Raw genomic sequence first — 14,606 nt, 5'->3', positions numbered from 1 at the left:
TTCATGTGTCTCAGATGTTTTTATTTTTACCATTAAGGTGGCTGATAATTAAAGCTGTCCTTTTTCATTTTTGCTCTTCTGGCTGCTCCTCTGTCATCAGGTCTGCTCCTCTGATAATGAAGACATGAAGGGATGGTTGCGATGATGAAGATTTTCTAAAGATAAACAAAAAAGAAAGATGAGTGTTAGATAACAGGATAAAGAGTCAGAGTGGATGACCTGAACTCCCTAAATGAGGTATATTTGATGTAGGCTACAGTAGTTAGTTGAAGTATAATCATTTTCAATATAAATATACACAAGACATCAATCAAATTAAGAAAGACAATAAAAATGGTGCAAGTTCAGGAGCCCCTATTGTCGAGACGAAAGTCAATATTAAAATAAAGATAATAACTGATAAAAACGGTGAAGGGCAAATTCTAAATCTGGCTTCAGTCCAGCAGGTGGTGACAGGGAGCCTAAGGTGGCTCAAAGAAGAGCTGGGCTGCAGTCGGATAGTTTAAAAATAAGCTCCTAAATTCTAACCCTATCGTCTATTCCTTGACCTCTGAGTGAAACGTCACGGGGTTAAGGGATAGTGGATAGGAGAATTCAAAAGGACTTAGGAGAAGAGACTGCGGTACTTTAGAGAATCCGAATGCACTTTCACTATCCGACGTGTTTATGATGCGCCAGCGGACGTCATTGTGTGCGTCTGCTGCTGTGGGGAAACTATGGAAACAGTTTTCTATACAGCGGACTACAACATGGATGTTTAATAAGAACGAGGGACCACTGTAAACTCATCTAGAGACTCTGCACCGTGCTCTGATGCTGCTGCTTTGCTTTATGAACGTGGACAACAGAGAAACATATTCTTCATGACCAAAGTTGGAATTGAAATAAAAAAGGAAAGTGAAACTTATGCTCGTCACCCTCTCCCTCAGGTCCACATTAATACCAATGATGCCAATACGTATGATTGTATGAACTAAAGGTCTTAAAATCAATACAGATGTATTTATTATAAACGTTAGTCCTTAACATCTATCACTGTGTATATCACCATTCAAACATCTTTTAAAAGTTGAACAAACCCCACACAGCTCAGTAAAGACTAAAATGTTGACTTTATTTGATAATTTCAGTGAAAACTAACGTTCATATTTCTCTTTTTGAGTATAATACTGATGAACGTTCAAAACAAAGCACTTTGGCAACTTACCACCTATGTTTTAAAAAGCTTAATAAGCACCGTAACTTTCATGATATCATTTCTCAGTCATAATCGGTTGTTTCCGTGAACGGCCGACTGTTGAGTGACGGCAAATGCTGCGGCTGCAAGGCATTGTGGGGCAGCATTTTCGCTTCTCCTGTCGGTTAGGGAAGTCCAGTGGTTCCTAAGCTAAAGGAGGTTATAAAGGAAGTTTGAAACCTCCTTTCCTATCATTCTCATCATTCTAGAGAATTCGAACGGCACTTATCATGGCTGCCACTGAGGGACTTCCGGGTCATTTCACTCCTTTAGGAAGGTTCCTAAGCTAAATGGACTATTTATTTAAACATAAGTTTCACTTTCCTTTTTTATTTCAATTCCAACTTTGGTCATGAAGAATATGTTTCTCTGTTGTCCACGTTCATAAAGCAACAGCATCAGAGCACGGTGCAGAGTCTCCAGATGAGTTTACAGTAGTCCCTCGTTCTTATTAAACATCCATGTTGTAGTCCGCTGTATAGAAAACTGTGGTTTTCTTATGATGCGTCCGCTGGCGCATCATAAACACGTCGGATAGTGAAAGTGCATTCGGATTCTCTAAAGTACCGCAGTCTCTTCTACTAAGTCCTTTTGAATTCTCCTATCCACTATCCCTTAAGGCCCTGACACACCAAGCAGTCACCAGAGGACTAGCCGACGCTGAAGTCGGCTGTTGCCTGGCCGTGTTCTCCTGCGTTTTGGCCATGTGTCGCACGGGAACACACCGCACCGACTTCAGTGCGTGAGTGGCAATAACTCTCCTTACCAGCAGGCGGCGGTAGTGTGTATTCGTCATTCAAAAGAGGCAACAACCGGAAGACAGAGAAGAAGAAGAGTATCTTTTCTCCGTAATATCATACAGAGCTGGCCTCTTAAAGGCCCTGACACACCAACCCGATTTTGGGAGTCAGAGGCCGTCAGAGGCTGTCGGGCATTCGCGGCGCCGTAGTCAGGTTGGTGTGTCCCGCACCGTCGACCGTGACACGCCTTATTTGGACTGCCAGACCCGATGCATGGCCGATTCAACATGTTGAATCGGCCATGCATCGGGTCTGGCAGTCGGACCAAATAATCACTCTGATTGGCTGTTCAGCTAGCAAATCAGTGCATGAGAAGCGAAGCGGAAGTGAGGGATGTAAACAAACGATTTAAGAAGGCACACACAGACTGCTATTCATTTTCATCTCATCATGGCGATCTGGAATGATGCAAACGAAGACCTGCTCATCACCTTGATCCAGGAGAGGCCAGCTCTGTATGATATTACGGAGAAAAGATACTCTTCTTCTTCTCTGTCTTCCGGTTGTTGCCTCTTTTGAATGACGAATACACACTACCGCAGCCTGCTGGTAAGGAGAGTTATTGCCACTCATGCACTGAAGTCGGTGCGGTGTGTTCCCGTGCGACACATGGCCAAAACGCAGGGGAACACGGCCAGGCAACAGCCGACTTCAGCGTCGGCTAGTCCTCTGGTGACTGCTTGGTGTGTCAGGGCCTTTAACCCCGTGACATTTCACTCAGAGGTCAAGGAATAGACGATAGGGTTAGAACTTAGGAGCTGATTTTTAAACTATCCGACTGCAGCCCTGGATACAGCGTGGGAGGCGGGGCCTCATTCGCTATGACAGTTGCTCATTAGCGCATGATGATAAAATGGCCCAATTTTTGAGAGAGTGAAACGTCACAGATTACCCGGAGAAGTACCCGTATGTGCGCTCATAGCGCATGCGCAACTTTAACCAAAATGCTCGTTCACATCAAGCACGTACATTTGCGTACACGTAACAGCACCGTGCGTTCATGACAGCATATTAACGAGGCGGCAGTTAGCAGCTGGCGGCTAGCTAGTAATTATGCTAATGTACACATCAATCGTTATGTACTTATATTACGCTGTAACAGGATCTAGTGATATCCAACAGAGCTTCATTTAGCATGAAATAATTATTGCACATGTATGTATATATATACACGGTGCAATAAACTTCTTAGTGCAATAATAAACTACAGGGACGTTAATCTAACGTCGGTAATATTAACTTTATTTAATACAACATTTACGGTACAAGATTTAATCATACAGCCCATGTAGTATAATATTTTACAAATGATGAATTACAGCAAAAATTGCAATATATCCATTATTACAGCTCCGTGGGATGGCAGTAAGGCGATATGGGTCCGTTGTTATTGTGCATCCATGGGTAAAGATAAACGCAATGTAGTGCTGAACACGGAACATGAACGTGCCGGGCGGCGCGGTCCCGTGGGTTAGATGCGCTTTCATAATGCAGAGGGAAATAACTCTCAGAATAACGTTATTAGCACATTTTTACAACTTGAGGAACGCATGTTTTTAAAAAAGGGCTATACAAGTGTTCATACTGGGTTATTTATTTTGTTTAAAAAAAATTATCCAACGAGTTACAGACCACTCTTTCCCCATGTAAGTCAATGGGAAAAAGTGTTTCCGGGCCCAGCAACCTAAAGGAAGTGTAGTACCGCCGTTTGTCCACAACGAATATTCTCATCAGACTCCGGCGCACTTCCTGGGGGCTTGCCTGGGCCCCGGTTGCGTTCGGATAGTTTAAAAATCAGCTCCTAAATTCTAACCCTATCTCCTATACCTTGACCTCTGAGTGAAACGTCACGGGGTTAAGGGATAGTCGATAGGAGAATTCAAAAGGACTTAGGAGAAGAGACTGCGGTACTTTAGAGAATCCGACTGCACTTTCACTATCCGACGTGTTTATGATGCGCCAGCGGAGGTCATTTTGTGCGTCTGCTGCTGTGGGGAAACTATGGAAACTACAGTTTTCTATACAGCAGACTATAACATGGATGTTTAATAAGAACGAGGGACTCCTGTAAACTCATCTAGAGACTCTGCACCGTGCTCTGATGCTGTTGCTTTGCTTTATGAACGTGGACAACAGAGAAACATATTCTTCATGACCAAAGTTGGAATTGAAATAAAAAAGGAAAGTGAAACGTATGCTCGTCACCCTCTCCCTCCGGTCTACATTAATACAACATGATCCCAGTATTGTATGAAATATAAAAATATCTTAAAATCAATACAAATGTATTTATTATAAACGTTAGTCTTTAACATCTATCACTGTGTATATCACCATTCAAACATCTTTTAAAAGTTGAACAAACCCCACACAGACACAGCTCAGTAAAGACTGTGAAATGTTGACTTTATTTGATAATTTCAGTAAAAACTAACGTTCATATTTCTCTTTTCGATTATAATACTGTTGAACGTTCAAAACAAAGCACTTTGGCAACTTACCACATATGTTTTGAAAAGCTTAATAAGCACCGTAACTTTCATGATATAATTTCTCTGTCATAATCGATTTCCGTGAACGGCCGACTGTTGTGTGACGGCAAATGCTGCGGCTGCAAGGCATTGTGGGGCAGCATTTTCTCCACTCCTTTCGGTGAGGGAGGTCCAGTGGTTCCTAAGCTAAAGGAGGTTATAAAGGAAGTTTGAAACCTCTTTTCCTATCATTCTAGAGAATTGGAACCATAGATATATATAAACACTAGATGGCTCATGGGAGATTTTCCAGCATAGCTGACCGGCTGCTATCTTGCCACAGTCAACAGTTACTCTGATTCGCGTTATGGTAGCTGTTGTAAGGTGAGTGATCTGCACAAAAATACTCTTAACTCTCTTAAATCTTGACTGATTTACAAACGGTTTGGTTTATTAGAAACATTATTAGCATGGCTATGATACAGGATGCTTGGACATGTTGAAATTGCAGCTTTTCTTTGTGTATGTGGTTGTATTTATTAGCTGGCTAATAACAAGAGGCTGTGAGTGAGACCTAGTATTACAAAGTTCACCCAGCAACTTTACACCAGTGGGAGACGCAGAACTGCTCTTTCTTTTCAACATAACTTAAGTTACACATGATTTCTTCCAAGTGGTTTGGCTTGTTAAAAACATCTTGCATTATGATACAGGAATTTGCTGGCTTTGTGTTTACAGAAGTACCTGACTATGCCGGACTTTTGTGCAGCCTACGGATGCTCCAATCGCCGCTGTCTGCAAACAAGAACCCGTGGGATCACCACATATGTTTATGTTTGCTCAGTCTAATAAACCCATAACATGGTTGTGAAAGAATACCAAAGCTGAGGCTGGACGATGATTGATTGTTGGTGTGCCATGTGTCACCGTGTGTCTTATTGGTTTTGTGTTATACTGTATTTTATTGTGTGCAGCTGGTCCTTATCTCCAAGACACATTTAAAACAAATAACCTTGAACCTTGAAGCCCCATCTCTCCCCACCTGCTCCTGCTTCCTACATCCCCTCCACACCACACCAAGTTGTTCTTCTTAATAATAATAATACATTTATTTTGGGGGGCCGCCTTTCATAACACCCAAGGACACCTTACAGGGGCATAGGGGCAATATAGGGAACAATTTAAACAGTGGATTTTGTGATATATCAGCCGGGGTGAGACAAGACAAACCACAAATGGAGAAGGACACAAAAGGACACATGGTACAGTTTATATTATTCTTGGTCTTTTTTCAATGACATATTTCAAAGGTTCTGGATTTGTTTACAAATCTAGAAACTAAATACAAAACTAGGATGATATGAAGATCTCATGTCAAAAATAATTGTGATAAATGAGACAGAACTGGCCTGTTTGTGAGCACATTTTATGTTGGTTTGGTTCTTCTGATAAAGGTGTGAATATCTAAATAATATACCAACATATGCTATTGTCATTAGTTGTGTCCCTGTTCTTCAAGCTAAGGCATTGCTAAATTAACAACTCTTGGCTTACAGAGTAGTAACATGAGACCGATTTTTATAAAATATAAATTTATTTTAATTTTATAATTTATTTATAATTTATTTTAAATATTAACAATATAATAAAATAAATGGAAATATATACACCGGAAAATATTTAATATAAATACCTTGTGTGTGTGTGTGTGTGTGTGTGTGTGTGTGTGTGTGTGTGTGTGTATAGCTATTGCTTTATCTGATTAATGTTATTTTCATATGAAAGTCCATGATTATAAGTATGCAGTATCATAACTACATCTACATCTTGTTTATGAAAAACCAAACCGTTTGAAAATTGGTTGAAAATTGAGCAAGCTATGGTTATTTAAATAGTAAACCATAATGTTATGAATGAGAGAACTGCCTGTGGCAAGATGGCGGCCAAGTGGCAACGTCGGTCTCCATTGTCCAGCAGCGCGGGTGAGTCATCTAGTGTTTATATATATCTATGGGTTAAATGTCCAGCATTATGCGCCACTCTATGACGTAGTATACTTGAAATAGTTGCTCTGCAGCATGTGTACTCGCGATTGAGAAACGGCCCCTGAGGGGCAGAGAGGAGAGGATTGACTCAAGGATTCACCCAAAGACACTGCTGGTAATATTTCTAAATATATTTATCTGGTTTTAAGATAAGTTTGATGAAGAACATTGAATTGAATAATTATTTCTAGTTAGAAACTGGAATTAATTTACTTTGTTTGAGATGAATTTACTTTTGACATGAAATGTTAAATTGTCACTTGATTTACATTTAAAACCATAGAGCAGAAATTAAAGTGCATGTTTAACAATGGCATGTTTTTCATTTAAATGTTTTATTTGCCTAAATTGTTCTAAATTAAAGAGCCTGTGACACCATCCCAACAACTGTTGTGCAATGAAATATTGGGCTACTAGTAATCTCGAACCGTCAGTTTAAAAAAGAAAAAGCGATACCGTTTCGTTAAATATCAATAATTTCGAACATCGCGGGGAAATTCCTTCACTCATTTTGAAGTTTTGGGGGAAGCCGGAAGTGACGTCAATGCGGGAACGCTTCGAGAGCCAAACACGGACAAAGTGTGTTGTGTCATGCGTAGAAATGGTGAATTACTGAGTTTAGGCACGTTGATAACGTTTTAATGAAGTTGACTACAGTATATTCATATTTGTCAGTGCTTTCATGTCAATTCGGCGACATAAACATAAATGATCGTGGTGAAGATGATGATTACATGAGGATTAAAAATCGGGAGTGAGAGCTGCTGAATTTCCTCCCGTCGGATGTGATATAAAAACAAATCGATTATTTTTGTGGTTATAAACTCAAGTGGATGAAACTACATTTATTAGTGCTTTCATGTCAATTCGGCGAACATATGATACATTAAATGATGAGTGAGGATGATGATTAAAAATCGTTTGTTTGAGCCGGTCTGCATTTACTGATGAGAAAACAAACCGATGCTTTTTGTAGTTGTAGTACACCCACGTGGATTAAATGTGTGGTTTTTTACCACAATGTTGGGGAAATTAATGGATAAAATGCACGGATTATTATTATTATTCCCACTCCGATCGGGACACTAGGTACACCGTTTCCCCGCAGCGAGGCTCCCCCCGTTGACAGTTTACGTGGGCTGGGTGCAGTGGCGGACTGGCCATCGGGACGAATCCCGATGGGCCGGTACCGAAGTGGGCCGGTCGGATAAGTAACTAGCACATCCCCCATAGGCGGCGCGTGAGGCTCAGGTTTGAGAAGGCTAAATAACTTATTTTACCTGACGCTGCACGCCTCCGGCGTCTATAGAAAAGAGATGAACTCAGTGTGCGGAGTTTAAATCTCTCAAGTCATATTACAGGATAAAGGAAATACAGTTTAAACTGCCGTATGCAGAGAAGACGCCGACGTGTCGCACTTATCATTCATATTACATCATCAATCAGATCATCGATCATATAATATCATAATATATCATATATTTCCTTATCTGAGTCAGCTTCTCCAGCCTCATCTGGCCGTGCAACACTCACAGTGTCACAGACTGTATGCAGAAGTATTATTTAACACATTATGTTGACGAAACACTCGAGACAAATGTAATTAAAGTCAGATCCACTCGTGTCTTAGACGTGAACGCGCTCTCAGCAGGAGAGAGAAACCCTGGCTTGATTTACCGAGTTGATAACCAGCGTCGTAGGACCGCTTAGCGAGATCTCGTTTGTTAGTTTGTTTGTTACTCAAACATATCCAGGGTCTGTTGAACTGGCTTCGTAGTACAGGGCACAGGTGGCTAGCAGCGCTAATGTCAAAGACACAGACATTATACATTATATTTGTATTTTACATCCCCCGCTCCCCCCGTTGACAATTTACTAGCGGTACCGAAGTGGGCCGGTCGAGAGTCCCGGGATGATTTTTAGTCCCATTCCACCACTGGCTACATGACCATATGATCGCCCATATTGACGCACCTCATTCCTAAACTTCTAACAGATACAACATAAACCGATCCTTCAGCCTCATATGAGCTCTCAGACACGTTCAACATTAACCTGTCATCGCTGTCTGAGCGTGCTGCTGTGTGCGCCGTTGTGCGTTTACATCTGACTGTATATATATAAAGGTTTACATGCAGACGCTGGGATCCTGAACGGTGCAGCTGGAGCGCTGTGCCCGCAATGACGTCACCCATCATTTGGCGGGACTTGAAGAATCCGCGAGAAGATCCAGAAAATTGTCAACATTGAAGGCAGATTAATGGTTATCAAAGTACAAATATCCAAAATCAGTTCAGTAACGGTTTTCAAGGGGACAATATGTACTCAAATTGATGGGTTTGGATGATGGGGGAAAACCGTGTCACAGGCTCTTTAATGAAAGTGTGTTTTGTGTACATGGAAGCTAAATGAAGCTCCATGAAGCTAAAAGAACAATACATGATCTCAAATAAAAAGAAAAGAGTCAAGATGTGAGTTGTCCCGTGTGTCCTTTTGGAGTGAACAGGCCATTTTCAAGTTTAGGCAGGAGTCAATCAACCAAACCCAATCAGAACTTGACACTATTATCGGTTAAAGTTATCAAGTTTATATAAATGTTTTATGTGATTTTTATTCCAAATGGATTTTAAAAAAGTATCGGCATTGTTAAAGCAAATGCATATAGCTTAATTAGTCACTGCACCACCCGGCGAGCCCACTCTGTGACTCATTAAACGCACAATGTCGCGTCATTCACAGGTGTGTGCAGGTTTGTTTAGCTAACAAACATATGCTAATGTGGTCATCCTCCAGGTGTTTTCCACTCAACTGAAGAAGTGTTAACGTCACTGAGGTGTGTAAGGACTTCCTGCTGTTAAAATCATCCTGCTGCTTTTTATGTTTTGAGTTATCAACTCTAAACGTGTTTTATTTTAGCAGCTCAGTTGGAGAGGCAGTGGATTCGTTATGTTTGCACTGTGAGGAGTTGAACCTGCTGCAGATTGAGCAGGATTTGCGGTGCTCAAAGTTCCAACACAGAAGTTTTGAAAGGCGAGTAAAACAACAAATGCATTGTTTAAACTTACAAAAGAGGATGACAAAAGGCACTGCAGCGTTGAGTGTGTGCACTATGCAGTGATAGCCTTTGCAACGTTGCTCTTTTAGCTAATGGAGTTTACAACTCTGTGTTGCTTGTTGTTTAATAATGTCGATTAAAATGTTATGGGCTTGTTGCGGTATATAGTATGTGCTTTTGCCAACACTTAAATTAGGAGATCTAATGATTTTTATCTTTCTCAGTTTAATGGAAACAAGTTGTGCAAAGGAAATGCATACATAAAGTAGCCTCTTTCAGTCTGTAGGTCTGCATCTTTACCTGTATAGCAGTGGTTGCCATCCAGCAGAGTTTCTATCTCATCTGAAAAAAGCATGCAAAAACTATCAACTCACAGTCACAGATGTTTCTCAGAATTGCTGTGTGTTAATATCCTACCATTATCCTGTGTGTCAACTTCTGGAATGGGTGAAAGTCCTGTCAATAAAAACAAAACAAGTTTCTAAGGTTTTGAAATGAACGATTGTGGAAAATACTGGATCATAGGAAGACAGAAAAGGGTACATCTTCAACTCATGGATCAGTATGACATGGATTCAATAAGTATTTCACCTGCTTTTCCTAAAATGCTAGAGTACCTAAAATATCACCTACAGTAAATCCCAAATGTACCATGTGCACCCAAAGCTAAACAACTTTCGGTCGTATGTTTTGTTTAGGCAGGGGGCCTTAAAAATGGGGTTCCATAAATGATCAAATGCCTTAAATAAGTCTCTACATGTACACAATACATACACAAGAAATAAGGGTGTAAACCTTTTTTAAGGTTGATGCGGTATTAGTGAATGTTCCAAAATCGTTTACCTTTGGGAATGAAGATTTCTGTGTGTATCTCACCATCTGGTAGAAAGATCAAAAGAAACGGCACATCAGGTATATTGTGATTCATTTCATATACAGGTGTATGAGACAAACGATAATAATTAAGGGAAAATAACAGACTCCTAGACGCGTTCAATAGTGCCCTGTCACCTGTTATGAGAGTTTGCTTGCTTTAAATGATCCATTGAGGAACAATTGCAGTATTGTGAAGTAGTGTGTATTGAATATACAAAATTGCTTGTAATCAGTTAGATTTAGTCTTGACCACAGGTGCTGAAAACGAGCCGTGTGTATCTGGGGTTACTGTATAAGGTGTCTACTCTCACTTTGATAAGGAACAGAACTGAAAATATGAGCAAGAATGGAACATTCTATATAAAAGGAATTCATAGGACACATTCATATTTACCTTTTAACCCCTGGCAGTGACCCCCAGTGACATCATAAACGACAGGATGCACCATGGGCTTTTCTGACAAAAATAAGAAACATTTGCAGGTCAACGTTTAAAGATCAAGCTGTGTGTGTATGTTGCAGGTGTATGTGTGTGTGTCTGTGTGTGTGTGTGTGTGTGTGTGTGTGTGTGTGTGTGTGTGTGTGTGTGTGTGTGTGTGTGTGTGTGTGTGTGTGTGTGTGTGTGTGTGTGTGTGTGTGTGTGTGTGTGTGTGTGTGTGTGTGTGTGTGTGTGTGTGTGTGTGTGTGTGTGTGTGTGTGTGTGTGTGTGTGTGTGTGTGTGTGTGTGTGTGTGTGTGTGTGTGTGTGTGTGTGTGTGCCTTACTGCAGGAGTTCCTCCTCCAGTAGATGTGTCCGAGCACAGTTATGACGATAGTGAGCACCACCACACCGAGCAGAGCCAGACAGAATGCCCTGAACACACACTGCCACTCATCTAAAGAACAGAGAGGGATTCAAGCAGATTCATTTACTGTCTCAGAGCATCTCCTCAGTCCCAGGAATACTCCATCCTGATTGTAAATCACTGATGGGACATTATTAAGACTAACAGATGCCAGTGATTGTTCATTTCAAGGAGTCTAGAAGCCTGTTCCATAACCCTGTCAGGACATACAGTATCAGCCTCTTTTTCAGTTGCCAGATTGTTAATAATGTTCTCCAGATCGCTTTCTAAACCTTTTAACCTTAACACTTTACCCTGAAACCCTGAAGGCTTATGTACCTTAATTTGAATATATAAACAAGAACACCTCCTGTTTGTTTGTTTGTTTGTTTGTTTGTTTGAGTGTCTGTCTGCACTTGGGTGCTTTCCCTTGTTGCCCTGCACTCACCCACATGACACATGTTATTGGTGGACATTAGAAAGGAGAAAAAAGACAGGAAATGAATCCATATAAGCCAGAGACAGAAATAAGGAAATGAATGAAAAGCATGCAGATACTAAACGTAAAGGGTATGGTATGGAAAAGTTTCGTGGAAGCATGAAATTAAGATTGATACCCAGCTTTCAAGACACACTGGAAAATATAGCCTTAAGCTTGGGGAAGTGTTGGAGAGAGAGACAAATGGAAAGAGCTCCAGACAGAATCAATACAGCCTTCGAGATACAGTTTATTAAGATGTACTGTATACCTCTGATCATACAGTACAGACGAGAGAGGAAGGGAAACAGAGCTGAGATTTGAGTAAAAAAGAACAACAACTGAGGAAAATGTCTTCAATTGGAAAACAATTCTCCACTGTGGACTGAGAGAGAGGACAGCCTTAAAATCAATTTGACCTAAAATGAAAACTGATTGTCCAATTTCTTTCCTCTCCTTTCAAATTTTAGATTGAAGCCACACTGACCACACAAAGAAAAATGAGCTCTCTATTCCTGACACCTACCTTTCTCTGTCCGTTTCCATGGCAGCTTTTCCTTTGCTGTTGCATTCAAAACTGTTTGATTGGCGAGCCAAAGGAGACAGTGGCTTTGATTGGCTGACTCCGAGATGGGCAGGGCAGGAAGACAGCAGTAAAATGCCTTCCTCTGTCCTTCTTTATCCTCCTCCTCCTCTTCCTTGTCCTCCTCCTCAGGTGGATAGAGGTGTAGGGAGCTGTGATTAGTGTGGCCATATAAGGTGAGATTCAGGGTCTCTGCATCCCCAAATTGAAGCTCCACTGACACCACCAAATGTATTTTTAGAGCTGTGAAGACACAGAAAGAGGAATACATTGATTACAGCCATGCTACGTACATTTGCTGAAGAAAACCGTGCAATGTTGTTGAAGGATCGTAGCTCGGAATGCACCCTATAACGTAGATTATATTTTAATTTTCATGATCATATCAGGATTTTTGCAGTCATGCCATCGTCTCTGTTTGGCTTTTCTTTCTTTTTTTGCAGAGTTCTGTTGAGAGCCATCATTTGCTAACAAGAGAGGGGTTAATTGAATGCCCTTTTATTCCTCTGGGATTTGCTTTTTTTTAACATTTGCAAATAACTTAACTAGAATACCGATCTTAAAGATGTCTCATCACCTTTTGTTAGCTGGGAAAGCAGAAACACTACAGTTATTGATGGCAGTGTAATTCATGTCCAGAAAGAACTACAACTTCATGTGTAAACAGGGCCATAGATGTTAATATGAGTTAAAGTTTAACTGAAATATTCTTAAATCCACATGAAATGATGAGCAACAGAAGTCAACAGGATTCTTTTTGTCTCGGGACCATGTATGTCTGTTTAGAATTCAAAAAGGCAGCCTATTTTGCTAATTTTTGTATTTTGTGATTCTTCCGTTTAAATGCGTTAATGGATAAAAAGGTCTTTCTTTTCCTCATACTGCATGTGCTGCAGCACCTCTTTTCACCCTCTGTCTGAAAGCCCAGTCTGCTCTGGCCGGCCCTGTTGTGATTGGTCAATAGAAGCGTGAGTGTTCCATAGTGATGTTTACATGCACAAAAACCTATATACTGTAACACAGGAAATGGAAAACCCCAAAAAGCATAATAGGGCCACTTTAAGTCTGTACCAATGTGCTGACATCCCTAAAGCCACATTGCTAGCATGCCTAAAAACAATGAAAATGTATATTTTTAGTAGTACCTGAAGATGAGCTATGTCTGTGTAATTGTGAAACGTCAACATCTGTTTCACACATGAACCAGCTCTGTTCTGGGTCTCTGGAGGTGCTCCTGGACTCAGGATCTGTCGTGTTGCTCTGATGCTCTTGTGTGCAGTCTTGCGCGAGCCCGTCACCTTCTGGAGTCTGTGAGGGGTCACACACATCTTTTTTTGTAATTTCAGCATCCCCAATCTTTGCTTTTCCCCCCTTCTTCACCCGATACCCTCCCTCACAGCGTCGGTAGGGCAGGCAGAGGAAGTTCACTTTTGATACTGAAAGGGGAAAGCAAATGAACAGAAAAGTCAGAACGATTTCTCGGCAGCAATGGAAGAAATGCAAAGTGCACTCTATTCAGAATTCAAAGCAAGATCCCAAAATGGAAGATATAGCCTCCAGTTTATATCTGACACACAGGGCAAAATCATTGAAGGCGAACACGTGGCCAAGTACAAAGGCTAATGCAGGCTGCTCTCAAAAAGAGAACCATCTTTTCAAAGCAACACAATACGGAAACAATTTCAAAGCGGCTGTCAGTCAATGTCTTGTTGAATGGAGCTATATTTGGATATGACTCTGAGCTCAGAAATAAAGATGAAGAGGTTGAATCAGACAGTGACAAGAAATCAAAATGTATTAAATGAAGTAAACTTCTCTTAATGGTAGACTTTAGTTATTATAGTTTAACCAACATTTTTAGGAAAACTAAGTCAAAACAATCACTTCCTCCTTTTTAACTTCTTCAAGAGATTGTGAACCGATAGTGACATTTATATAAAATCACCCACCTCTGTACAATGTGAAGAAATCTGGGAGGCAGATGATGAAGGCGAGGATCACGAGGATGAGGAGTTTAGTCAGTGCTGCTCTTGTCATGGTTGCACCATAAGATCTCACACACAAACGTATTCCCCCTGACAGAGGCATGACCTGGGGCTTGTGCTATCTACTTCCTTTTCTTGAGTTCTGAAACAAACACGTGTTTTCAGACCCAGCATCACAGAAATGTTTGGTAGAAGCCTGCCTCGATATTATCACATACGTCTTGCAGAGGCAGGCCACAACGCAGAAAGAACT

General features: G+C 40.9%; 1 protein-coding gene across 2 annotated transcripts; it reads right to left on the bottom strand.

Moving 5' to 3' along the window:
* On the bottom strand, nucleotides 1-14,582 carry LOC117445271 (uncharacterized). Of its 2 annotated transcripts, none has more exons than XM_034080807.1 (9): nucleotides 14,318-14,582; nucleotides 13,514-13,804; nucleotides 12,312-12,611; nucleotides 11,248-11,358; nucleotides 10,879-10,941; nucleotides 10,452-10,487; nucleotides 10,026-10,064; nucleotides 9,909-9,950; nucleotides 1-155 (listed from the first exon to the last, which is right to left on the bottom strand). In XM_034080807.1, the coding sequence occupies exons 1-9, from the start codon at nucleotides 14,454-14,456 to the stop codon at nucleotides 97-99; spliced, it is 1,080 nt and encodes a 359-aa protein (XP_033936698.1). In that variant the 5' UTR covers nucleotides 14,457-14,582; the 3' UTR covers nucleotides 1-96. The 2 variants fall into 2 exon arrangements, with proteins under 2 accessions (XP_033936698.1, XP_033936710.1); XM_034080819.1 differs by having other exon boundaries at nucleotides 13,514-13,676.
* Nucleotides 14,583-14,606: the final 24 nt, after the last annotated feature.

Source organism: Pseudochaenichthys georgianus, chromosome 1 (genome assembly GCF_902827115.2).
Source record: "Pseudochaenichthys georgianus chromosome 1, fPseGeo1.2, whole genome shotgun sequence".
NCBI classification, from domain to species: Eukaryota; Metazoa; Chordata; class Actinopteri; order Perciformes; family Channichthyidae; genus Pseudochaenichthys; species Pseudochaenichthys georgianus.
Note: the sequence above shows the minus strand (reverse complement) of the source record. Positions and strands in the feature narration are given on the sequence as shown.

Coding starts and splice junctions, on each gene's coding strand:
- LOC117445271 (XM_034080807.1), bottom strand. CDS start 14,456: ATGCCTCTGTCAGGGGGAATACGTTTGTGTGTGAGATCTTATGGTGCA. Junction 12,612..13,513: donor CAGACATAGCTCATCTTCAG/GTACTACTAAAA, acceptor GTGTCTTCACAG/CTCTAAAAATACATTTGGTG. Junction 10,942..11,247: donor CTGGAGGAGGAACTCCTGCA/GTAAGGCACACA, acceptor TATTTTTGTCAG/AAAAGCCCATGGTGCATCCT.